Here is a 27,242-nt window from a genome sequence, read left to right as displayed (position 1 = left end):
TTGTGGTTACCCTGTCAGACCTAGGATAAGTGCATGTTTGAACCTTAGCTTCCTTGCAGGCCCTGCAATCCACTGTACATTGTTTTCCTATTTCCATCTAAGGCCCTTGGCTTAGGGAGAAAAAACAAGTAATACCTGATTTACAAATAAGCCAGATTCCAGCCCCTCACAAAGCTAGTCTTTCTGCTCACACTAATTTCAGGGCTCAGAATTTCTAAGACAATAGAAGAAGAACAATACCCTGTTAGAAGGCAGTAAGAGATTTATTTTTCTCAGGAAATCTCCAGTTAATTGGATACAGAAATTGAATTAAGTGAAATTGTTTCTTTCTTTTCAACAAACAGGCCAGTTAGACTGCTATAAACTGTCCTCTCTTTTTTTAGAAAAAGCTTACTGTTTCATTCAGCTTGTTGACTGTCACAGGAAAGAAATGCTGCCTTAGCTCAATACAGGAACATCCTTCCAAACAACTAAGCAGTCTTAGAATTTCATAAATGGCACTTGGAACGGCTGATCTGTTGCGTGCCTCAGTGCCAAGGCATAAGCATATACTTTTGCATCGACTATCATGTGCTCCTCTGACACCAGCTCTGGAAAAAATAGATAAATATTTTGTTAAAGTAGTATAAGCAAGACTGGTTTAATCCCAATGTTCCAAAGAACGCAAGTCACACATATGTTGAGGAAACATGTATTGTTAGAATAAAAGAATAGAATCGTAGAGTTGGATGGAAGCACAAGGGTTCCTACAATGCCAGAATCTTCTGCCCCATGTGGGGCTTCAAACCCAAGACCCTGAGATCACGTCTTAGGCTGTACTGACTGAGCTAATTTTTGTACACTCTGCTTTCAGGCCACAAAACTTTGCATTGTATGCACTTAACATTGTTGAAACTACTGTATCTGAGTTCAACTTGGTTTTACGTGCACCTTCTGCAATGTGGTAGTTGCGAAAAAGTAAATCTGCAAAAATTATCATATGCTCTTCTCATGGGTGATCTGCCAGAAAGTGAGTGGAGCAGCCTTGGCCATTGCTTCCCACACCCCCTGGCAGACCACACACGGAGCAGTCAGGACATAACGACGACAACTGTGTGGCACCCTGCACTCAGAGCCAGGATTTGGTAACCAAGGCCATGCTGTCCAACCAACTGCCTAATCAACAAAGTTTTCTGGGTGGTTCTCACCAAGTTCAATCAACAACAACAATAAATAATCAACTCTCTCTGAATTGTGTGATCTTAAATTGTCAGGAGAATATTACCATAGTCGTACTATAGTCTCGAACATTTTGGCTCCCGAACGCCACAAACCTGGAAGTGACTGTCCCGGTCTGCAAACTATTTTTGGAAGCCTAAAGTCCGACGGGGCTTCTGCAGATTCTGATTGGCTGCAGGAGCCGTGCTTTGCTTTCCAAACGTTTTGGAAGTCGAACAGACTTCTGGAACAAATTCCGATCGACTTCCAAGGTACAATTGTACTTAAATTTTACCAAGATGTTTGGTCTTAAAGTCATATAAAACTGAGTAAGATGACCACTAGAACAGCGATACAGAGGAGAGTGCACACTCCCCCCCCCCCCCGTTATAAGGCAGAACAGCGTAATACAGCTCTTGGGCTGTACCTCTTAATGCTGCAGAAGGAGGAAAACCAAGTCTGATTGCACCCTAGATTTTAAAAAATCCACCATGCCTTCCCCCTGATTTTCCATATCAGGGACGAGGAATCTCAGGCCTGCAGTGAGAATCAAATGCTGACCTCCAGGGCTCCCTAGCTGGCCTTTGGGATGCATCCCCTCCATCATGAATTTGGAAAATCCTTGACCTCCAGTACCAACTCTTGCTTGCCTGGCTGGAGGTCAGAGAAGAGCGTGTGTAGAATCCAGCCTGCAGTACAATGGTAACATTCACAGTCATTTCATCACCCTCTTTTGTGAGGTTGCCCAAAAAGAAATGTGGCTCTCAAGCCAAAAGGTTTCCCACCCCTGTTCCAGACGCAGGAAGACTTTGCTGTTTTGTTTTAAAGCTGGCAGAGCAGCCAGACATCCCACCCCCAACCTCAAGAGTTCAGCCATATCATTCTATTGATGATGCAGTTTGGCTCTAAAATCCTTGAGGTTGTTTCTTTTTTAAAGGAACTATAGTGGTTTGGAGGAAAAACAGCAGAGGGAAACACAGGAGACAACAGCCCTTTGCAAAACACTTGATCTAATGCTTAAAATTCCTTTTTAAACTCAGGCCTCTTTTTAAAAAATACGGCCAATGACTAAACACAGTCTTTTTTTACCTCTCAGGGTTTTCAGTTACCTCCTCCACTCTTCTCCTTTTGACCCCCCCCCATATTGTATATTTTATGTATTGTATTTGTTCCTGTCCGTCTTGCTTCTTCCCCCCCTTCAGTTTTGCTGTGCTCACAAGAGCAGGTCTCTTCTTCTTGCCAGTGATGCAGCTAACAGGTGCGGTTCCACAGGGACATGAAATCCTGCCTCAACCATCTACTTCACAAGTTTTCAAGGATGTATGAATGAAATAACGGTTTGCTGTGGTATTTTGGAGGGTAATATGTAGGTGTAGCTAAGCATCCCTGCTCGGAAGACTGATGCCAGGTAGTGAAATAGGTCTCCTATTGGGAATCCTCCCTGGCATTCAAGAAAAATATGCTTCATTCTCAGAAAATCCTTTTAAAAGGCCCTGACTTTGCAAACTCTGCCACCATTTCAATTTTCATTAATCTTTTCTTCAGTGATGGTACTTACCCTCAATTCTCTGCAATAAATCATTCTTTGGTAGTGTAACAACTTCTACAAATTCTGAGGGAGGGGAAAGAAAGAAAATTACGCATTACATAATTTCTACTCTATTCCACAAGGTGACTCCCCTTTTAGTCTAAAGCTGAAAATAAGATGAGTTTCACATATACTGAAACTTATAAGGAAAGCCAGTGAGCTACAACCAGCCCCATTCATGTTATGCTGACATGACTATGCCTCCTATTCGCAGTACTTCGCTCCTCCACCCAAGGCCAGCTGTTTCTGCAAAAAACCTGCTTACTCCCCCTAGTGTTGAGTAATGGTGGGCAGAGGTAGACAGTGGCAAGTGTTTGGGTCACCAGGAATCAGAAAGAGGTGTTCTATTGCCAATATTGAAGGCAGTTATTCTATGGTACACATGAACTGGGATTTGGAGGACTAGATTAGTCAGAGGCGTCACCAGTTTCTGACTCGGTTAAAAGGAGATCACAACATTGCAGTTGAGGTCTGTTGATTTTTACCTGCGAAAACACTATCCTAGAAATAATGGAAACGTTAGTTCTGAGGGGTGGACCTGTGGCCCTCTAGGTGTTATCAGACTACATCTCCCATCATCCCTGACCATTGGCCATGTGGGCTGGTATGCACTGTAGTCCAATTATAATTGGAGGGTCACAGGTTTCCTCATCTCTTCCCTAGTTCAAAACTTAGTTGCATGAAGTATGGGACTGGATCCAAATAAAAGTCCTTCTGCTCATGGAATGTGACTCCCACTTACAGAATAACAATAACATCATCATCATGATGATTACTATTATTATTTCTTAGTCACTTCATAAAAAAGTCTCAGAGCAACTTAACAACAAAAGGGCTATTTTGCACCTCTACCTTCAGGGTTATGCAATAAAAGTGAAGGTAAATCCAAAAAACTTGCACAAATGGAAGCATGAGAACTTATAGCAGTGTGTAATGAACTCTTACACAAGTGGAATTACGCAAATATATCTGTCACCTCAGAAGTGGTAATAGCAAGATCACCTCTTCATCCACACTAGGAGACAGTGGGTAATTTCTCTGGAAAAGATACCGGTGCTTTTCAAGCCTTTCCTAAAGCAGTGTAAAGTCTGGGAGATTCCTCCATACTCTACAAAGCCAAAGATCTATACACTGAGCTTTGTGTAACAGTCAAACCCATGTCCTCCCCTGCCACCGCAGAGTGAAAAAGAGGCAAGGGCTTGTCTGTACAATCCCATCAACTCTCCTAGGTGTCTCCAAAGCTCAGTGTGACATCACAGACAAGAAGAGCAGCGGTGCAAAAGTTTGGGTCGACTACTCAGGCTGTGTCAACCCATTTGGAGAACAGTGCTAGTGTCTTGCTTTCTTTCCACTCAGTTTTTTGGATCCAACCCATTGTTCCCAACTTTTCTTTTTAAGGAAATTGATTTTGGATCCCTTTCCTGCAGATCATGCTAAATGGGATTAACTTCTTTTAATACACCAGTGAAGTCTACATTTTTAAAATTCTATACTACTCAATGTGTTACTGAAAAAAGTTAGGGTGACCCAGAATGAAATAGCTATTGAACTTAAAAGGCAAAAGGGCTTTATTGAGCCAAAACTACACTGGAATATTCAGAAGTATCTAGCATACTTATCTGGGATGCCAGCCATAGTGAACTTAAGCAGACAACGTACCTCCTTCCTCTGCATATACAAAACAAAGCATAAACACAATGGGAATCAAGGTTTGTGACTCTAGATACTTCTGTTTTTCACTCTGATATCAGACTTCCTTGCTGAACAATTTATCCACAATATTCTTGAAACATAGTCCTATATAGCTGCTAATGCTCCTGAATGGAGCAGCACAGGATCAGGGTTGGATCCAGTAGTCCTGCTGTTGCATGGTACAGTCCCTGGTGCCTGCATGTACTGTGCAAACATGTGCGCAGGTGTTTGTGCTGCACACATGGAGGGTGGGAAGTGGTACTCAGCATGCATGACATCATGAGCAAGGCTTCTTGGTGTGGCTCCAGTGCTGCTCTACTTCTTAAGCCTAAATCCACTTATCTGAATTGTCTCTCTAAATGCTCCAGGACACTTGGACATTTTTCTGTCTCTAGCAACCCCACACAGCTCAACCCTTCAGTTTCGCCTCTTCCTAAACAGCCTTGCCACAATGCCTGCCACCACATTTACTTATATTAACATTCCCCTGGCTCAGAACACCCAAGATGCCTCCACTTCTGCCCCCGAAGGCTCCTCTCTTCAATCTCCACAGCTTCCTACCTGATAAACTGTAGCTGCTTCCCTCAGACCAAGGAAGCCCCCTGCCCTGGATCCCCACATACTGAACCCTTCTTCCCATGCAGCTAAAAGAGGGGGGTGAGACTAAGGGGGAGGCAGACTCTTAATATCTATTGCACCTTCTTGAATTTAGGCTTATGCAGCTCCCAGACAGTTTAAGAGCTACCATGCTACTTTGTTTCTTATCTTATCTGTATTTCTGTTCAGTGGTACCTCGGGTTACAGACGCTTCAGGTTACAGACTCTGCTTTCCCTGAAATAGTACCTCGGGTTAAGAACTTTGCTTCAGAATGAGAACAGAAATCACGTGGTGGTGACGCGGCAGCAGCGGGAGGCCCTATTAGCTAAAGTGGTACCTCAGGTTAAGAACAGTTTCAGGTTAAGAACGGACCTCCAGAACGAATTAAGTTCTTAACCCGAGGTACCACTGTGCCAAGCACAGTTAAGAACGGACCTCCAGAACGAATTAAGTTCTTAACCCGAGGTACCACTGTGCCAAGCAGTGGAGGAACTCTGAAGGGCACAACTTCAGTCTGCAGAGCCTGGAGATCCTTTTTTAAAACGTGTTAATCATACTATATATGCTTTTAAAGTGGAGCCTCACTTGCATCCTGTAAATAGGACAGTCCACAAAAATGCTACTACAGTATTTCCCGTAAAGCACACAATGACTCCTGCTTTCTGGCTATTAGGTATAACATTGACAACTCTTATATTGAGGATTTATGTTTGGCTCCTTGCAGAAAGACACCAACATGAACAGAAATTTCACTTTGAATATATGTGTATAAATACAGGGTGTTTCAAATAGGGCGCTGAAAATGTTTTGATACAAGAATAAGATAAGATTATATCAAGTGGTGGACTCACCTGGTTTTTGTTTGGGCTTCAGATTGGCAGGAATATCTCCATTAATGGTGACTGTTGCAATGTGTGATGCACAGTTAGTCAATCCAGGATCCAAGCACAAAGCTACAGAAAGCATCATTCTTCAGTTATTCGTCTGACATGCTAATAAATACACATTTGTTCTCAAAGACACAGAAGGAATATCACAGAATCTGCTCCTAATTAAGAACTAGATAAACAACTCTAATGTGCCACCGAAGACTAGGGACCACTGTGCATACACTCAGATCCTCTAGTTCCAGCAAGCCAGAGAAATACGTGGAATTCAGAAACTAGATAGCCAAGCATTTTACAACAACCAGTTGTTGGTGGGATCCATCTGTCTTGAGAGACAATGTGTGTGCCTCTGGGGGTAGGCAAACCGCTACATTAGCAGCACTCAAGTGACCTCTCTGGGGAGCAAGCCTGGGTAGTGTGTCTGGAGGCCCTGGGCTGCCCAGATAACAAGACTCCCATCTCAGCCTCACTGATGTGGTTCAAAGGAAAGCGGAGCAATACATTTGGCACCAGCTTGGCTGCAGGAGTTGCCAGGAGGAGGCAGAAAAGGCACAATCCAACCATCTTAGGGACTCTGCTCCAAATTTGTGTAGGATTTACACCTTAGCCCTTTCTTCTCCCCAAAATATCCTGCAAGGCAGCAGAGGTTTAGGATCAGTTTTCCTTCTCCTAGATGGGCTCAGTTTGGGGAAAGTACTTCATTTCATCTGTCCTGAGCTTCTAACCACTTAGCTTTATTGAATGATCCTGGGCTCTGGTATGAGAGGAGGGGGGAATAAACTTTCTCCCTATCCACTTTCCCCACATAAGGTTCCTCATGTCCCTCCCTTCTCCCTTTTTCTCAGCTGAAAAGCCCCAAATGTTGCAAGTGTTCTGACCAGTTACATCAGCACCTTCATAGGTATGCCCAGAGTTTGCTAGGGCATGCCTCTTTGCACTGGTGAAATGTTCCAGCATGCATTTATTAGAAAATAATTAGACAGCATTTATGGTATGGCAGTTATGTTTGATATTTCCAACTGCAAGCCCTTTGAGCATTCCAAAGTGCTCCATAAAAGGACATGCATCAACATTTTCCATCCAAACAGTCAAGACAAAATACAGAAGTTACCTGGAGAGCATTCAAGGATCTCCCCTTTGTATCCTGTTTCTTCCTCCAGCTCACGTAAAGCAGCACTTTCTGGGGTTTCATTGCTATCAATTAGACCTGTGATGTAAAGGTTGAATTGTAACTAAGATCAGCAATGGTAAATGGACTTTTTTTGGGGGGGGGGTGACGACATTGGCATGGCTAGGAAGAAAGCACAAGACTTAGTGGCAAGATAAATGTTCTAATTCATGGATGGGGAATCTGGCGCCCTCAAAATTTTGTTACAACTCCCATATGCCCCAGCCAAAGTGACTGACGATCAGGGATGATGAGAGCTGGCATACAACATCTAGAGGCCCACAGGTTCTCCCTATCACTACTTTAATTATTAAAATGCATTATAGGTAAAGGTAAAGGGACCCCTGACCATTAGGTCCAGTCGTGACCGACTCTGGGATTGCGGTGCTTATCTCGCTTTATTGGCCGAGGGAGCCAGCGTACAGCTTCCGGGTCATGTGGCCAGCATGACTAAGCCGCTTCTGGCAAACCAGAGCAGCGCACGGAAATGCCATTTACCTTCCTGCCGGAGCGGTACCTATTTATCTACCGTATTTTTCGCTCTGTAACACGCACCTGACCATAACACGCACATCGTTTTTAGAGGAGGAAAACAAGGGGGGGGGGGAATTCTGAATGAAACAGTGGATGTATCATTTTTGTGCTTCATGCTGTGGCCACAGACATGTGATCTGATGGTGAATTTGGGGTGACCCAATGCAAAAATCCTGAGAATCCCTGTGGATCTGTGCTTTGTAACCACGTTTTTGCACCATTGTGGCCCCAGGCAACAGTGGGTGCGTGATTTTTTTGGTGCAGGCTGTAGCCATGGACATGCTATGTGATCTGATGGTGAATTTGGGGTGACCCAATGCAAAGATCCTGAGGATCCATGTGGATCCATGCTTTGTAACTACATTTTAAGTGGGGAGGGAAGGAAAAACACAGAAGGGACAAAGAGCATGAGAGGGGTGTGCAGAGAAGCAGCTGGCTAAGAATGCAGGAGAGGGATTTAACGGGAGGGAGGAAAGAAAGGCAAAAGTTTCCTCCCTCCCACCCAAGCCAGCCCCCCCCCCTCTCTCTCCCACCTGCATGTTTTCTGGCTGCCTGCGCCGGAGAAGGAATTAGAAAGCTCTGCTTTCCCTCTGCTTGCCTGGAGGGGAGGGGATTTGCCTGCTCTTTGTTCCGTTTGAGCAAACACAGCAACGAAACACAAGCAGGTGGGCAGTAAGACCCTGAGGCAGAATGCAGGAAAGCAGCAACTTCCTCTTTTCAGGTTTCCCTTCTCCATGACCCGCAATTTGATTTTTGCCTGATTTTTCGGCTCCAGGGACCACACATTCGCTCAATAACACGCACAGACATCTCCCCTTCCTTTTTAGGAGAAAAAATCTGCGTGTTATAGAGAGAAAAATACAGTACTTGCACTTTGACGTGCTTTCGAACTGCTAGGTGGGCAGGAGCAGGGACTGAGCAACGGGAGCTCACACCATCGCGGGGATTCAAACCGCCGACCTTCGGATCAGCAAGTCCTAGGCTCTGTGGTTTAACCCACAGCGCCACCCGCGTCCCTAAATGCATTATACATATGCATTAAAAAGCCAATCTCCTCATAATAATACCAGCATGATTCTTCACAGGATGGGGCACACAAGTTGTGAAGAGTACAGACTATGGGGGCATGTTTAGAATCCTGAGGCTCCATACCAGACTAGATCTGTAGGACAAATGCATGTATCTTACAGAATACTTGGCCTGTTTGCCAAAAAGAAGTGTGAAGGGGAGGCAACTGAAAGCTGACCTTCCCTCTCAACATTCCTTGCTGCTCTCAACTGTTTTAAGCAATTACTTCCTAGTCTGGCTCTTGTTACATGCACAGCCCATTTCTGTCCCTATCAATTTGACACGGGTTCATTTGTACGTGTCTTCCATCCACTTTCCACATTCATCTCTGATTTTCTTTTTTAAAAAAACTTGTTTATAAGAACATATTTAAATGTATTTTCCCTCAATGAATCCCTTTCTGAATGCACTTTATCCTAAAATACACATTTTTACACATTGATTCCCCCCAACAAAAAAAAATGTATTGCAAAGTTCAGAGAAGTGCAAGATCAAAAGGATAATTGTGTTCTAATCTATGTCTTAGTCAGGAAGGTCTGCTCACTTAAAAGGGCACACCAAATAAAGTTCTCCTCCATTCCTAGCTACAAGGCATTAATTCTGATAAAATCAGAAATAATAATGTGCAGATATGTCCAGGGTGCAATACCACTGAAAGAATTTATCCTAAGGCGTTTGCAGCACAGGATTTGTGGCCTATTTCCAAACATATAAGCATCCCAAGAAACAGCTAGTGCCTCTCTCACAATGGCAACAGCCTTACCTTAAAATTAACAAGGAAGCTGAGGTGAACCACCTACCTGCAGGGAATTCCAAGCAGTAGTTTCCCATGGGAGGCCTAAATTGCTTCACTAGGACAACACAGTCATAGTGAAGAGTTCTTTGCAACACTGGAATAACAGCAACACCTGCCAATACAGAGAAGGAACTTGCAAAAATATGGCTGCACTGAAACAGACAAAGATCAGTAACTCACTCAAGGTATCTCATGCAGTGTACTTGATGGTTGTGCCCATGTTATCAGTTTCAGAGTAATGGTTTTCACACTTTCTCCCTTGAGGGAACAATTTCAGTATCTACTTGGAAGCCCTGAATATTGCAGATGATTTAGGGCATATCCTCAGTTCACATAAGGTGCTTGGTTTGACCTGTTGGGTCATACCATCCACATAGGTGAATGGAGAAGATAACCATCCAACACTCCACTGCAGCTGCCAATCATAGGGGAAGATTGGAATAGGTGGCAAGCTGTCCATCAGAGAAGCCAGTCTGCCATTCCTGATTATTGCCCCGAAGAAGCTTTTAATGAACACCAGGATTCTCCAGAACACAACTGGAAACAAACATTAGTTTAGGAAATTCATATGGCTCCTTTTTCAAACCATCTTAACAGTGCTGCTGTGGCCTACTATCCACAAGTATCCAAGCGGGTACTAGACCACACTGTTTTGCATCTTCCTTTCCACGCTCTGATGATAAAAGGTGGGGAAGGGAAGACTGGCAGGTCACTTAGCTTTGAGGGCATGCCTGGGGGCCTGTTCACACATACAGCCACTATTATGAACCACTAGCTACTGAATGAAAATGGAAACCATCATTATAATTATTATAAATTTCAACGACGATAAAATGCTTGCCTGAAATTTGGTGAAGGACTAATAATCTCAACAATCAATATTTCCATATATATTGGTGTTCTCTCATGTATGTCCCCAGCTTATCTAACATTAGGAGACTCTCAGCAGCCAGTGAAGTAACAGGTGTTTTGTGTTTGTCAATGTAAAGACTTGCTCACCATCAGCAGAAACCCCCTCTTTTCTGGTAGTACGCTTCACAGATTCCCATACTCTATTAAATAGAAAGGAGGAGATGGGAAGAAGATAGATGTCAATGTAAACATGTTGGTTCCCAAAATGAGATGTTAATCATTATTACTGTTATGATACCTCACTCTACATCCTAAGGCACTTCAAGAACGGAGTTCTTGCTGATGTCACAGAGAAATTTTTTCCTTCATGACAAAAATCTCTCAAAGCATAATCAAGGCTGAGTATATGCTAAAAAAAATGTTAAAATGTTAAAAAATAATAATCAAAGCAGAATTCTGCAGCTGGAATAAATTATGCAAACAAATGTGACCTCTTTTTTGCCCAATTGATGCAGCATTTCTTCCCAGTGTTGCATAGTTCATTCTGCTTTCACTAGTCACAGGAAGAAGCTCCAGATCACAAGTCCTGACCTCTGAGCACTAGAAATATTGAGCAACCTCGGCTCTTACTTTCTCTCCCTCCCCCCCCCCCATAATTTTTAATGAAACTTTGTCATCATACAATAAAAAACAAATCTAAATAAAAAGAGCAAAGAAAAGACAAATCCCTCTCTCAAAAGTAGATCTTAATCCTTGTCTCACAAAGGGGGCCCACCCAACTCTCAGCTAGGAACTTCCAATATACATTAGGCATTGCTAAAAACTTTCAGGAAAACTTATGCAAATAGATGAGAAACTTTCTTCTTTCTTTTTAATGAAAGACAAGATTCTCAAGTAGACTACTTATACTTTTCGCGACTGGACCTAATAGTCATGAGTCCCTTTACCTTAGAACACTATTTAAAACCCCCATGGTTTAGAAAACAGCTAACAGGTAAAAATTATTACCTTGTTTGACCTTCAGGGTCAATGTAAGTTGTCTGCTCAAGCTTCACCCATTTTCTTTCTGCAATCGTCTTGAGGGGGGAAAAAATCACTTAAAACGTTTTAAAAACTTAAGAAAAGCCTGCTGGGTCCGGCTAATGGCCCATCTAAGTCTAGCAGCCTGTTTTCACAGTGGCCAATCAGATGCCCATGGAAAATTAGCAAGCAGAATTCAAGCTTTTCCAAAACTGCTGCAAACTGGGTTGACCATCTTTCTCGACCTATCTACTACGACCCCTTTATTTTCACCACAAAGATGATGATTTGGAACAACTATGAAAACTGCCTCCACTGTGGTTACAGCTAATATGGAAAACTGAAGTCATCATTAGCATTCTCTTTCAGTTCAGTAATGGCAGGATTTTACTCATAGATGAAGGAAGACAATAGTTTTGCTGTTTTGCCATTTCCAAAATGGTAGGCGTTACCAAAGTATTTGCATTACATTAAATGAATGGAGAACTATTTGCTGTGAAGACAGAGATTTGTGCAAATTCAAAGTAAAGGGAGCCCTCTATAATTTTCTCATGTGCTCTTGGAAAAGGATCATATGCCCTGAACAGGAAGCAATCTTTACGAACATTAACTATTGAGGGCATTTTTTAAAACGGCCTGAATCAACAATATATGGAATAATTTGGCACTGTTCTTTTTACAACATGGTCATTTTCTACAGAGAGTACTAGAATTTCAATCAAAGGCAAGGGAAAAATCCTCAAGTGAACCAAATAGAGAATTGCTTACTATGGCAGGGATAGGAAACCTCTGACCTTGCAGATTCTGCTGCATTACAGCACCCACCATTCCTGGCCACTGGCTGTGCTAGCTGAGGCTGATGGTAGTTGGATTCCAACAGCATCTGGAGGGCCACAGGTCACCCACCACTACACTATGAAATGGTGAAATGGACTTGCATTTTCTCTCAAAGCAAAGGTTGCCCAACAAAGGCGGAATGCCATGAAACCAAATTCAAGAGTACTCCGCTCTTAATTCACACTGTGATGAGACTGAAACACTGGATCTGTGTGACCTAAACAGCAGCAGTCCCTTCAAGATGCCCAAATTATTTTAGTTTTGTTTTTTGCTTATTGCACACCACACTCAATGAACAAATGACCACCACCTTTGTGAGCTTTCACTTGTTATCTCTAGTTGTTGGCAAACAGTGCTGGATGAGCTGGATGAGCTGGATTTCAGTCTGACCCAGCAAGGTGGTTCTTACATTCTTGTTGGAGAGAAGAATTTTAGTACTAGTCCTATTAGAAGAATGTGTGGGCGAAGAGAAGTGAAGAGTGAGACAGAATGGTGGGTAGAATCAAGGTGAGTGGCAAATAAGGAGTGTTAGTTAAGAATGACAGTTGGAGGAGTCAGGTAAAAAGGACAAAGGCTGATAGTGGAGCAGGGAGTCTGATATGTTGGGTCGGTGCATTAGGCAGAAACATTATTTCCTATTTATTGTAGAGTTCACCAACATGATGGCCTGTAGATGCTGAACTACAGTTCCCATCACCCCTCAACACTGGCCATGCTGGGTAGGGCTGATAGGAGTTGTAGTCCAACAATATCAGGTGGCCATCAAGTTGGCTACCCCTTCCACCGAATGACTTTTCTAGATAAATACAGTACTGTAGTTGGTTCAAATACTTGATGAATTGTGGTTTGGTTGAATTCCACCTCATGTTCTTGCTTTTATCTGCACAGATGAACATACTTAGGAAACCATATGTCAGGAGTGCTCTGATGGTGTTTCCTGCTTGGCAGGGGGTTGGACTCGATGGCCCTTGTGGTCTCTTCCAACCCTATGATTCTATGAAAGTCCTACTATTCTGCACTTCAGTGGGTGTTGACAGAAGTGTATTTTGGATAATTTTATGGTGAGTGTGAACCTGAGTTACTAGACACCTAGTTACTTTGGCTTACCCAGTGACCCATAGAAGCCAGGGCTTTATTGTAGGACCCCAAGGACATCACACTAATGCTTTATCTATTGACAGAGCAGGTGTGGAATGGAAGGAAGCCATTGAGCCACAGCAATCCTTCATGACTTTAGAATGAGACACTGCAGTTAGGAAGGAAAAAAAAGAGAAAAGAAGACAACAATAACAAGGAACAGCAGGAATCAAAAGGAGAGGCAACAGGAAAAGGCAAGTGAGTAGGAGCTCAGGGCTACAATCCTATGCACACTTACCTGGGAGTAAGTCCCACTGAATGTACTAGGACTAAATTCCAGGTAAACATACCTATGACTGTATGGTTAAGTATCAATAACTGTGGTTATAGGTACATTCAGAGGTACAAATGAAAGGCATATAAGCAACACCATGAGAAAAGAGCTATTGAGCTGATTTCATAAGTAACAGGAGACTATGCTGAACTCAGAAATCAGGTTTTGTGGAAATTAAGTTTATTTTAAAATGGTTTAGATCTGTGGACTCTCCAGAGAACTGTTGCCTAGAATGTAGTAAATAACAACAACTTAATCATTAAGTGGGAGAAAAAACATAAAATTCCTCTTCTGCCATGGTCACACTTGACACACTCACACCAGACCTGTAATGACTGAGCAATTGTTTGAAATGTTAAAAAACGTTACACAAAAGATACGAAGGACTAGAGAGAGATTTATTGTGACCCCCTACACTGTTGTGACACAAACTTAAATCATTACCCCAACTACTCACAGCAACCCACAGGCATGTGATTGATAGGCGGAAAGAGGTAGGTAAACTGGACATTACGTGGGCCATCAAATGTAGCGGGACTGAAGTGGCAAAAATGCACCAGGCAAGCAAGAGGTCAAGAAGATCAATTAAGAGGAAGCTAAGCATGAAAAATATTACAGATTATTAACAAGTCCCTCTAATGGACACCGGATTTCTGCACACTGAGGCAGTCCCATCTTACTAGACACATCAAGAAGTCAGGTGGATGTTACGTGAGGAACTCCATGAACCCTGCTCTTGATTCTTGAGAATCAACAGAAATTTGATTACCAACGCACAACTCACTTAATATAACACAAACGTCTTCAGAGCAATTAAGGTCATGTTGAAGAGCATTAGATTGCCATTAATTTCAATGGGACAGTGTGATGCATGTTTGCTCAAAAGCAAGCTGGGCTGTGTTCAGTACAACTTGTTCCCTATGTTTATAACCCACCCTTGAACCATTTGGTGAATAACGGAATATAAGTCTAAAAGAAAATTAAAAATATGAATTGATTGATTAAATGTGGTTATGTTTATAACTGCAGTGCAGACATACACTATAAGGACTTTGATGCATATGCTTTCTTATTTCTAACTCATCTCATAACAGCTTCCAAACTTTTGGTACCTAGACAGAATAACCTCCCAAAGCAAAACAGCTATCCTGACAAAAGGTTGGAATTGCAAGATCTCTGGATGATAGGAAATGGTCTTGCTAAGTCATATAGAGGCGCTGCTTTCCCATTATCACAGTAGGATACATAGCATTTGCATACAATATTATGCAATACTAAGCCCAGTATTTGATCACAATAACTAAGTTACTTCAAAATAACATGCCAAAAAGCAAACAAACATTGCATACCTCTTCTTTAACTATAGATTCTTGGGTGGTTTTCCGAGCTTCAGCAGATGCTTCCTTTTCCATTTTCAGTGATGTTGGTCTGTCACCTCAAGCACAAAGTCCACCTAACTACAAACCAGAGTCAATATTTGCCCTCAGGATCAAGTCAGACCATTCATTCTTTTCATTCTAAATTAACAAGTCAACCCTGCAGCAAATATAAACACAAAATGTAGCCTCCAGATCAGACAAGTAACATACTGGCTAACTAGAGACTGGTTATTCATTGGTGAAAGAGTCTGCCTTCATCTCAATGAAACATAAGATCAACAGGATGTTGCCTCAGTATCCAAACCAGATGAGAAGACAATCCAGGTCACAATTAAGATTAAAAATGAGGATTGCAATATTTATTCTAGCAACTGAGCAATACTTTAAAAACTTTTTAATTGCTTGTTTTAAAATGTGCTCCCTAAAGTAGCAGGACATATATTCTAAATTTAATATAACTATGCAGATTTAACCAATTAATTGTTTAAATTTAAGATTCTTTTAATTGTAGCTCTCTCTTCCAATATTAAATGTCCTATTATTTACCTAATTTATCTAATTTGACATAAATTAAGGTTGTGTGCATACCATACATTTAAAGCACATTACTTGTCCCCAAAGAATCCTGGGCACTATAGTTTATTAAGTGTGTGTTGGGAATCATAGCTCTGTCAGGGGTAAATTACAGTCCCCAGGATTATTTGGAAGCAGCCATGTGCTTTAAATGTATGATGTGCATGCAGCCTGATGCTGCCAGGGCAGATCACAGTGTAATGAGAAACAAAAAGGTTAATAATAATAATAATAATAATATAAAACATATACGGTAAACTAGTATAGCAAATTAAAGCAAAAAAACTAAAGCAGCAACAAATAAAATTAAATTGTTCACATTACCAAAGAGAAGATATTAAGAGAGTTTAATAAATTTGTAATCTAGCATTGGAAAAACTGGTATTTTAAAAACCTACCTGGGCAATGCAAAGCTGTTATTTACAGATTGCCCCACCCCTCACTGAGGATTAATTCTATACTTTTGAAGTACCTGACTACTTTGTTACTTATATTATGATGATTAATGGGTACAAATTACGGTAGCAAGATGACTTTGATACTGTCAAAAGTATTATATACAGTAGTTGAAAGAATATAAACAACCAACATAGCTGAAGAGATTCAAGCATGAGAACATAGTATTGCACCATGACATAATTTTTAAATATGATTTCTGATCGCAACAACCATAATGATATATGCCAACTGGTACTGGAGTATCAATTTAAGCACCAAAATTAAGTGAATTTTATGAAAAATTGTGAGACAAAGATAAAAGAAAGTAAAGAATTAAATCAATATGAGTGAAACCTCTCTGAAAACAAGTGGGGTTGCTTTATACAGTACTAAAATTTTAGAAGCCCCTCACAAAATTAGTTGCAACTTTAAAATGTAAGACACAGAGTGCCCCTTTGTACTGTAGCCTACAGTGTAATGACCTAGAACAAACAAAGTGAATTCCTGCATATTTTTACAGCCCCAAAGCATCAGGGAAATTCTGAATGCAGTTATTAAACAGGAATTAAAGCTGCAATAACAGTACTCCCCCACTGAAGCAATCACAATTAAGGGAATTAACATAAACAGACAATGGGCTACATAGAGATCTGTTGGAATTTACAGGGAGTGAACCTTGATTGAAACCAATGGAAGAAGTAAGGAACCAAATTAAGGATTGGTTATAGTATCATCAAATATATGATATGTTTAAATTAGATTTTTTTAAAAATGGGTGTGATAGGAATGTTGAGGTCTTAGATATATGGTAATGTTCATAAGTGTACCAACCAAGCACGTACATAGATCAGCACAGGAAGACCGACCTGAAACCATTTTGATTCCCAAACTGAGCAAATGATTTCTCTGCAAGGTCAAAGTGGGAAACCTCCCCATTGTCTCTTTCCTCACAAATCCTGTTTTAAGGACACATTTAAGATATGAATAGGGTGTGAGCCTGTGACATGGCCCAGGAACTAAGTATTTATAGAATCATAGAATCATAGAGTTGGAAGAGACCACAAGGGCCATCGAGTCCAACCCCCTGCCAAGCAGGAAACACCATCAGAGCACTCCTGACATATGGTTGTCAAGCCTCTGCTTAAAGACCTCCAAAGAAGGAGACTCCACCACACTCCTGGGCAGCAAATTCCACTGTCAAACAGCTCTTACTGTCAGGAAGTTCTTCCTAATGTTTAGCTGGAATCTTCTTTCTTGTAGTTTGGAACCATTGCTCCGTGTCCGCTTCTCTGGAGCAGCAGAAAACAACCTTTCTCCCTCCTCTATGTGACATCCTTTTATTTTTTTGAACATGGCTATCATATCACCCCTTAACCTCCTCTTCTCCAGGCTAAACATGCCCAGCTCCCTTAGCCGTTCTTCATAAGGCATCGTTTCCAGGCCTTTGACCATTTTGGTTGCCCTCCTCTGGACACGTTCCAGTTTCTCAGTGTCCTTCTTGAACTGTGGTGCCCAGAACTGGACACAGTACTCCAGGTGAGGTCTGACCAGAGCAGAATACAGTGGCACTATTACTTCCCTTGATCTAGATGCTATACTCCTATTGATGCAGCCCAGAATTGCATTGGCTTTTTTAGCTGCCGCGTCACACTGTTGGCTCATGTCAAGTTTGTGGTCAACCAAGACTCCTAGATCCTTTTCACATGTACTGCTCTCAAGTCAGGTGTCACCCATCTTGTATTTGTGCCTCTCATTTTTTTTGCCCAAGTGCAATACTTTACATTTCTCCCTGTTAAAATTCATCTTGTTTGTTTTGGCCCAGTTCTCTAATCTGTCAAGGTCGTTTTGAAGTGTGATCCTGTCCTCTGGGGTGTTAGCCACCCCTCCCAGTTTGGTGTCATCTGCAAATTTGATCAGGATGCCCTTGAGTCCATCATCCAAGTCGTTGAGAAAGATGTTGAATAAGACCGGGCCCAAGACAGAACCCTGTGGCACCCCACTAGTCACTCTTCTCCAGGATGAAGAGGAACCATTGATGAGCACCCCCTGGGTTCGGTCAGTCAGCCAGTTACAAATCCACTGAGTGGTAGCATAGTCAAGACCGCATTTTACCAGCTTCTTTACAAGAATATCATGGGGCACCTTGTCAAATGCCTTGCTGAAATCAAGGTAGGCTACATCCACTGCGTTCCCTTCATCTACCAGGCTTGTAATTCCGTCAAAAAACAAGATCAGGTTAGTCTGACATGACTCATTTTTCAGAAATCCATGCTGACTATTGGTGATCACAGCATTCCTTTCTAGGTGCTCACAGACTGTTTGCTTAATGATCTGCTCCAGAATCTTCCCTGGTATTGATGTCAGACTGACTGGGCGGTAATTATTTGGGTCCTCTCTTTTCCCCTTTTTGAAAATAGGGACAACATTTGCCCTCCTCCAGTCTGCCGGGACTTCGCCTGTTCTCCAGGAATTCTCAAAGATGACTGCCAGTGGTTCCGAGATCACATCTGCCAGTTCTTTTAATACTCTTGGATGCAGTTCATCTGGCCCTGGAGACTTGAATACATCTAAACTAGCCAAGTATTCTTGTACTATCTCCTTAGTTATTCTGGGCTGTGTTTCCTCTGCTGAATCATTTGCTCCAAATTCTTCAGGTCGGGCATTGTTTTCTTTATTGGAGAAGACTGAGGCAAAGAAGACATTGAGGAGTTCAGCCCTTTCTGTGTCCCCTGTTTGCATTTCACCATCTTCTCCTCTGAGTGACCCCACTGTTTCTTTGTTCTTCCTTTTGCTACGAACATACCCATCAAAGCCTTTTTTGTTGCTTTTAACCTCTCTAGCAAGCCTGAGTTCATTCTGTGCTTTAGCTTTTCTGACTTTGTGTCTACACGTGCTGGCTATTTGTTTGAATTCCTCTTTGGTGGTTTCCCCCCTTTTCCATTTTTTGTACACATCCTTTTTAAATCTTAACTCAGTTAAAAGTTCTTTAGATAGCCACCCTGGCTTCTTTAGGCACCTTCCATGTTTCCGTATCATTGGTATTGCCTGAAGTTGTGCTTTTACTATCTCCCTCTTAACAAACTCCCAGCCATCATGAACTCCCTTTCCTTTTAGTACTACTGTCCATGGGATCTCACCCAGCACTTCCCTAAGTTTTATGAAGTCGGCTTTCTTAAAGTCAAGAAATTGAGTCCTAGTATGCTTGGCTGCTCCTTTCCGCTGTATAGTAAACTTCAGAAGAGCATGATCACTCGCGCCTAATGATCCTTCCACATTTATCATTACAAAAGACTGGCCAGGCTCTCTAGGCAATCCAATCAAGTAACCTGCCAGACAGGAGATAAACAATGACAGGAGGAAAACAACATTCAAATTTCTGTTTTAGACTCCCTTTTCTGTGATGTAGGTATGATGTAGCTGAGGGGTGGTCTTAGGTTACACCTCTTCTGTGATGTGTGTATGATGTTTCTGGGGGTGGTCTTGATCTACAGGGTGGCAATTTCAAAAGTCTTTATAAGGGCTTGTTCTGGGTTCCTCCTCCTTTCCTGCGAGTGAGGGGAGCACCCTGTTGCAACAGATCAATAAAGATCAAGCTTACTAGCTGCTTTGCTTCTCAATATTCTCTGGTTGGCCTGTTATTTTCTCCTACCAATAGGGAACCTACGTAAGGACTCTATACGGGCTCTTGGACACCCCATAAGGGAAAAGGGCAATTTTTGTTTACAACAGAGGGTTTCCAGATCAAAGCTCAGAGTCTGAAAGAGAATGATTATGGAATAAGGATAAATTATTGTAAAAAATGTATAACTTATTAATAGAATGGGAAATGAAAGACAAGTTACAGTGGTGCCTCGCAAGACGAAATTAATCTGTTCCGTGAGTCTCTTTGTATAGCGGTTTTTTCGTCTTGCGAAGCAAGCCCATTGACAGCTTAGCGGATTAGCGCTATTAGCGGTTTAGCGGCTTATCAGCTTAGCGGATCAACTGATAAGCGGCTTAGCTGCTTAGAAAAAGGGGGGGAAAGGGGGGGAAACCGCAGGAACTCGCAAGACATTTTCGTCTTGCGAAGCAAGCCCATAGGGAAATTCGTTTTGCGAAGCGCCTCCAAAATGGAAAACCCTTTCGTCTAGCGGGTTTTCCGTCTTGCGAGGCGTTCGTCTTGCGGGGCACCACTGTAGTCAAAGCTTCAATGACACACTGGGCAATGGATATAGGGCAGGAGTAGGCAACCTAAGGCCCGAGGGCCCAATGGCCTTCTAAATCCGTTCTGCGGACAGTCCAGGAATCAGCATATTTGTACGTGAGTAGAATGTGTGCTTTTACTTAAAATGCATCTCTGGGTTATTTGTGGCGTATAGGAATTCGTTCACCCCCCCCAAAAAAAATATATTCCGACCCACCACATGGTTTGAGGCACGGTGGACCGGCCCATGGCTGAAAAAAGGTTGCTGACCCCTGATATAGGGCATAATATAGACCTAAACCTCTGGGAGAAATCTGGAAGTGATTTGAAATGTACTGCATGTTATGCTTCGAAAGAGAATTACGGTATATGAAAATGATGCATAGATAGTATTTAACCCTGAGTAGGTTGCCAACCTAGCAGTTCGAAAGCACATCAAAGTGCTTCCTGGTGGGAAGGTAAACAGTGTTTCTGTGCACTGCTCTGGTTTGCCAGAAGCAGCTTAGTCATGCTGGCCACATGACCTGGAAGCTGTACGCTGGCTCCCCCAGCCAATAAAGTAAAATGAGCACCACAACCCCAGAGTTGGTCACGACTGGACCTAATGGTCAGGGGCCCCTTTACCTTTACGCTAGGTTGGTCAATATGTACAAAGTTGGATCAGATCTGTGTTGGAAATTCAGAGAAACAAAAGGAACATTTTTTCACATGTGGTGGACATGTAAAAAGGCTAAAGGCTATTGGGAAATTATCTACAATGAGTTAAAAAAAATGTTTAAAACGACATTCCCCGAAAAAAACTGAGGTCTTTTTGTTGGGAATACTTCAGTCTGAAGTTCCCAGTTGTCAGAAAAAAAATATTTATGTACGCAACCATGGCGGCTCGAATTTTGCTAGCCCCCAAATGGAAAGTGAGAAAGATCCCTAATAAGGAAGATTGTCAACTTAAGATGATAGAATTTGCGGATGCAGCAGCAGTAACCTATAGATAAGAGAGCAAGAAGAATTTGCTCCAGAGTGGAACATTTTTGCTGAATATTTAGAAAATAACAGTGTACAATTTAAAATGCTGGTAGCATTTAGATAAAGTCAACAGTATGGTAAATATCTGAAGGATGTAAAATGGAGAAACGACTAGATTGGCTATAGTAAAATATGCAGGAATGATAGATAAGTAAAATGAACATGAAATGGGAAGGAGGGAATTGTCAATTGTTACATGGTACTATGTAAAATGTTTATTTTGAGATGTATAAACTGAAAAATTAATAAAATTTGTTATAAAATATATATAAAGCTGCAATCTTAGTTCTGCTTTTTTTAATCCCCCCACATAATATAAATTTATTTCAAAATATACAAATATACAAATAATACATAAATAACAAACACATACAATTGATAACTTCTATGAATCAAATAACAAAATCAAATAATATCCAAAAAAATACCCTTCTATCTCTACATATATTCAAGAAAAGAAAAAAGGAAACAAAAAAGAAAAAGACAACACTAAAAGAATGACAAGAGCCCCCATTTTCTTAAAAAAATTAAAACAAAACAAAATACAAAAACAAACACACATACCCACACCCACCCACAAAAATAACACAACGTATCTTTTGTTAGATAGTATTTAATACGATTCAATCCCGTATAAGTATTTCTCATAAATACCTTTCATATGCATTGAATCTCTTTAAGTATTTACTTGTTATGGACTTCCATCCACCTCAAAACGGTTCATTTTTTCTTACTAAAATCTTTCCTGTGTTTCCTCGTCATCTTGGTATGAGGAAACAATATATCCCTATTGTTACAGAAATTACAGGGGGGTTTACGGAGTTATTCCATACACAACCAAATCTTAGATATGGCGCCTTGTTTTGATAAATAATTGTTGAAGAATGCCTACCCTTTTTTAACGTTTTCTGATGACTTATTGATTCTGTCATTTTACAAGTTCCAAATACTCGCAGTTTTAATTGCCATTCCTCTCTAGATGGAATGTGCTCGCTCTTCCAATACTTTGCCATTACTGTAGTACTCTTGCTGCAGTTGCTGCATAGAGAAATCTTCTTCTTCTTTCATTTGGAATGTCATGTAAGAATACCTAGTAGGAATGCATCTGGATTTTTCTTAAATGTAAATTTTAATATTTTGTTCATCTCCTCATAGACCGTGTCCCAGAATTTTTTTAATTCTGGGCACATCCACCACACAAAGTTCCTTCATGAGATTTGCATCTCCAACATTATTGTAACTTTTATTTATTTTAGCCAATTTTGTAGGGGTTAAATACCATCTAAACTGCATTTTCATAAAGTTTTCTTTGATTAAGTAACATGCTGTAAATTTTAGGTTTCTTTTCCACAACTCTTCCCATTTTTGTAATTCTATGTGCCCACTTTATCATTACTTTTTTATTTCTCCGTCCTTAAGATTCCAAACTAGAATTAACTTATACATTTTTTATAATGTATTCTTATAATGTAACAGTTCCTTCTCTAGTGCTGAAATTTTGTTTTCAAATCCGTTCTTTTTTTATGTTTGTCAAAAATTGCATTTATTTGATGGTATTGTAGGCAGGTAATTCCTATGAGTGCAGAGGGGGAAAAGGTTGCGGTGCATCTGCAGCAGCACAGGTGAGTGCCTTCATCTGCCACAGCTGCAACAAAGCAGGTCTCTTCCGAATTGGTCAGCGGTTTGACTTTGCCCCCGATGGTGCGCTCTTGCCAGGTCTCTCGAGACAGACAGATGTGCAAATAGCTCCTTCTCAATGTAGCTTTAGAGGAAGCGGCCCTGCAAGCCACTGGGGGCATTTGCAGCATTTATTTTCCAGGGGAAGCGAGTCATCCCTCCTGTGGTGCCCGTTCAACAGGAGGCCTAGTCAGTCCTCCTGGGGGATGAACACGGGGACGCGTCCAGACCCACAGGCGACCCCCGGGGCCGGGCCAGACCGGCGCTCGAGTCCCGGCGCCTTCGGGGCTGCCGGTGCCTCAGGAGCGACAGGCCCGCCCGGAGGGGATCCTGGCCCAAGGCCGAGGGGACCTTCAGTTTTTCCACGGGGAGACTGTGCTGTTTCCTCCCGAGGAGCAGCGAGGGGCGGGGCGGGGCGACTCAGCTCTGCAGTCCGTGTGGCAGAATCGCAGGGCGGGAAGGAGGCCTCGAGGGTCATCTAGCCCACCCCGCCCCGCCCCCCGCCCAGCCCGCGCGCCTCGCGCTCTCCTCGCTCTCACCTCAGAGCCCGCCGGGCGGGGGAAGCGCCTCCTCCAATCCCGCGCTTCTGACTGGCTGGCGCGCGGCGCCGGGGGAGCGGCACGTGGGCCGGGCGCGCCTGGCGGCTCCACCAATGAGCTGCCCGCTTCTACGGCGCCGCGAGGCAGGAGTCCAAAGGAGGCTAAAGGCTACGCAGGCGCACTCGGAGCCTCCGGCGCTGTCCCGAGATGTAACCGGGAGACTCGCACTCGGTGAAGCAGCTTCGGGTTCACTTTGGAAGAGAGCGCCCTCTAGAGATAACCATGGGAAGCGCAGGATTTCAGTTTGGCTTTGACTGCCTGGTCAACCCGTCCTTCCCCCACTTCGTGCTCTTCCCCATTCGGGTCTTGCGTAGTGCTTGGAAAACTTTGTGTTCAGTGTGCGAGTCAATAAGCGCTCAAGGCTTCTCCGTGACTGCAGCAGTGAGCTCCCCGCTGGAGCGGCTCCATTTTCCAACCCGAACATAAGAAGAGCCCTGCTGGACCCGGCCAGGTGCCCACCTAGCCCAGGATCCTGTTCTGACAGCAGCCAAGCAGATGTCTCTTGTGGGGAAGCAGGACAAGAGCGCAAGAGCGCCTCTCCTCTCCTGGGCTTTCCAGCAATGGCCGCCCCCTTTCATTGCGGCAGCATTGGGGAGGCTGTTGCAGGGGTCCAACACGAGCGCTTGCCTGGGGAGCAGGGTGCTGGGCGCCGGTGCCAGCCGCCCCCATCCCTCATCCAGGGCAGTAGTGCTGGGAGGCGGGCACACTGTGCACTCGGAACCGAGCGTTGGTGCCGGCTTGGGGAGCGGGATACCGAGTGCCAGTGCCACCCCCAACCCACTGGTTGGTTTGAGCATCAGGGTGATTAGGGCACCCCCAAAAAAGTCAGCGCTGGCCAAGGGAGCAGCTTATATCTGGGTATTCTATTTTTTCCCTTGAATTTTAAAGGTGCAGCTTATTTGGGGGTGCAACGTATATTCAGGCCATTGCAGTATCTCCAGGCATGTGAAAGGATCTAGGAGTCTTGGTTGACCACAAACTTGACATGAGCCAACAGTGTGACGCGGCAGCTAAAAAAGCCAATGCAATTCTGGGCTGCATCAATAGAAGTATAGCATCTAGATCAAGGGAAGTAATAGTGCCACTGTATTCTGCTCTAGTCAGACCTCACCTGGAGTACTGTGTCCAGTTCTGGGCACCACAGTTCAAGAAGGACACTGACAAACTGGAACGTGTCCAGAGGAGGGCAAGCAAAATGGTCAAAGGCCTGGAAACGATGCCTTATGAGGAACGGCTAAGGGAGCTGGGCATGTTTAGCCTGGAGAAGAGGAGGTTAAGGGGTGATATGATAGCCATGTTCAAATATATAAAAGGATGTCACATAGAGGAGGGAGAAAGGTTGTTTTCTGCTGCTCCAGAGAAGCGGACACGGAGCAATGGTTCCAAACTACAAGAAAAAAGATTCCACCTAAACATTAGGAAGAACTTCCTGACAGTAAGAGCTGTTCGACAGTGGAATTTGCTGCCAAGGAGTGTGGTGGAGTCTCCTTCTTTGGAGGTCTTTAAGCAGAGGCTTGACAACCATATGTCAGGAGTGCTCTGATGGTGTTTTCTGCTTGGCAGGGGGTTGGACTCGATGGCCCTTGTGGTCTCTTCCAACTCTATGATTCTAACTCCTAACTCCAATCCTTAAAAGCCCTAACCTATAACACTGGACTTGTCTTTTAAACTATCAGTTGAGGGAGAGAGGGGGCCCACTCATTTGCAAATGAGATTTGCTGTTGATCAATACCCAGAGGCTACTGGCTCACGCAGGAGACTAATCTTGGCTTAAATAGCTTTTGACACAAGCTGATTTTTGAGGATTAGAAGTGTACAATACACAGCTCAACTTCACATATGGGTCTAGCATAGCTTTAACACTCTACGCCTTAATTAAATCCTGTTAACTAGCTTGATCCAGAATTTAGGATGTCTTCTAATTCATAACACTAGATGACTATGTGCCGTGGGGAAAAAGTGCTTCCTTTAGTCTGTCCTAAATCTTACAACTGGGTCTGTACCTGCCTCACATCCACAGCTGGCTAAGGATATTTTGGCACCTGATGTGAACCACAAAATGGTGTCTTCCCCCACCAGGGAAGAAGAATGGAGTGAAGATCTACATCAAGAACAATGGGGGGTGAAGGGTCAAATCAACCATCATGTTGATGGCTTTTCAGCTGATTCCCTGGTGGCCTGCTGGAATGTGGAATTAACCAGGGTTATCGACTGTCTGGCTCCGAAGCGCCCTCTCTGATTGCATGGAGCCCAGACAGCCCTGTGGTTTTCCCCAGAGCTGAGGGTGATGAAACAATTGCTGAGACGGCTAGAGCACTGGTGGTGGAAAACTCATTCTGAATTGGACCGGACACAGGTTTGAGCTCAACGTCAAGCCTACCAAGTGGTGATAGCAACAGCAAAGAGGACCTTCTTCACCGCCTCTATTGTATCTGCAGAAAACAGCAGCAGGAGACTCTTTCAGGTGGCTCGCAATTTAATGGAACCACCTTTGCCACTGGGGCCTGGTAAGGACCCCAAGATCTCCTGCAACGATTTTGCAGTGTTTTTTTCAGATAGTCGGTTGGATTCAGAAAGAGGTAGACTCCACCATGGAAGCAGGGCCATGTCTAGAGTCCTGTCTAGTCAAGGGTCAATTTCAATCTGTTACCTCCAAGGACATGGACAGGCTCCTTGGACAAGTAAAACCAACCACCTGTCTCCTTGATCCTTGCCAATCCTGGCTTATAAAAGAGAGCCAGGAAGGGCTGGGTGACGGTATCCGTGGGTTGGTGAATGCTTCCCTCTGTGAGGGAGCCTTCCCAGACCTGCTGAAAGAGGTGGTTATTAAACCGCTTCTTTTTTAAAAAAAGTCTTAAATCTTCCATTCTTGGGCAAGGTGATTGAGCAGGTGGTTGCTGAACAACTCCAGGCATGCCTGGAGGATGCGGACCATTTGGATCCCTTCCAATCAGGATTCAGGCCTCATCATGGGACTGAAACTGCCTTGGTCGCGCTGGGCTATGATCTCCAGCGGGCTAGGGACAAGGGTGAAAGCTGTTTCCTAGTTCTGCTGGATCTCTCAGCAGCCTTTGATACCATCAACCATGACATCCTTCTGGACTGCCTAGAGGAGCTGGGAGCACTGTTACACAGTGGTTCAGTTCCTTCCTCCTGGGCTGTGTCCACATAGTGGTGCTAGGGGATGAGTCTTCAGACCCCAGGGCTCCCACTTGTGGGGTGCCTCAGGGTTCCATCCTCTACCCCATGCTTTTTAACACCTATATGAAGCCAAAGTGTTGGCGCTGACCTTTAAAGCCCTAAACAGCCTTGGCCCTGTATACCTGAAGGGGCGTCTCCACCCCCATCGTTCAGCCCGGACTCTGAGGTCCAGCGCCAAGGGCCTTCTGGCGGTTCCCTCCCTGCGAGAAGTGAGGTTACAGGGAACCAGCCAGAGGACCTTCTCAGTGGTGGTGCCCACCCTGTGGAACTCTCCCATCAGATGTCAAGGAAATAAAGAACTATCAGACTTTTAGAAGACATTTGAAGGCAGCCCTGTTTAGGGAAGTTTTTAATGTCTGATGTTTTCGTGTGTTTTTAATATTCTGTTAGGAGCTGCCCAGAGTGGCTGGGGAGGCCTGGCCAGATGGGCAGGCTATAAGTAATAAATTTTTTTAAATTATATTATAACCTTACTCAATGGGTGAAGTGGGAACCAAAAGTCCACTCTGAATCACACCAGG

The 27,242-nt window shown here is 43.3% G+C and overlaps 1 protein-coding gene and 1 long non-coding RNA gene across 2 annotated transcripts in view; both read right to left on the bottom strand.

The window, feature by feature from the left end:
• The window catches only part of LOC309351517, a 183,330-nt gene that overhangs the window by 5,598 nt on the left and 150,490 nt on the right, over positions 1 to 27,242 (bottom strand). The window lies entirely within an intron of this gene.
• Positions 247 to 23,601, bottom strand: NUDT5 (nudix hydrolase 5). The gene is made up of 9 exons (XM_081879244.1): positions 23,461 to 23,601; positions 14,998 to 15,184; positions 11,389 to 11,456; positions 10,528 to 10,580; positions 9,533 to 9,640; positions 7,074 to 7,169; positions 5,927 to 6,028; positions 2,756 to 2,809; positions 247 to 590 (listed from the first exon to the last, which is right to left on the bottom strand). The coding sequence occupies exons 2-9, from the start codon at positions 15,058 to 15,060 to the stop codon at positions 481 to 483; spliced, it is 654 nt and encodes a 217-aa protein (XP_081735370.1). The 5' UTR covers positions 15,061 to 15,184; positions 23,461 to 23,601; the 3' UTR covers positions 247 to 480.

Source organism: Podarcis erhardii, assembly GCF_964252035.2.
Source record: "Podarcis erhardii genome assembly, chromosome: 10".
Taxonomy (NCBI): Eukaryota; Metazoa; Chordata; class Lepidosauria; order Squamata; family Lacertidae; genus Podarcis; species Podarcis erhardii.
Note: the sequence above shows the minus strand (reverse complement) of the source record. Positions and strands in the feature narration are given on the sequence as shown.

Excerpts from the sequence above, each read along its gene's own strand:
- NUDT5 (XM_081879244.1), bottom strand. The coding sequence starts at position 15,060 with ATGGAAAAGGAAGCATCTGCTGAAGCTCGGAAAACCACCCAAGAATCT. Across the intron at positions 7,170-9,532 it reads CTGCTTGGAATTCCCTGCAG|GTCTAATTGATAGCAATGAA; the intron begins GTAGGTGGTTCA and ends TTTACATCACAG. Across the intron at positions 591-2,755 it reads TTTATTGCAGAGAATTGAGG|AGCTGGTGTCAGAGGAGCAC; the intron begins GTAAGTACCATC and ends TATTTTTTCCAG.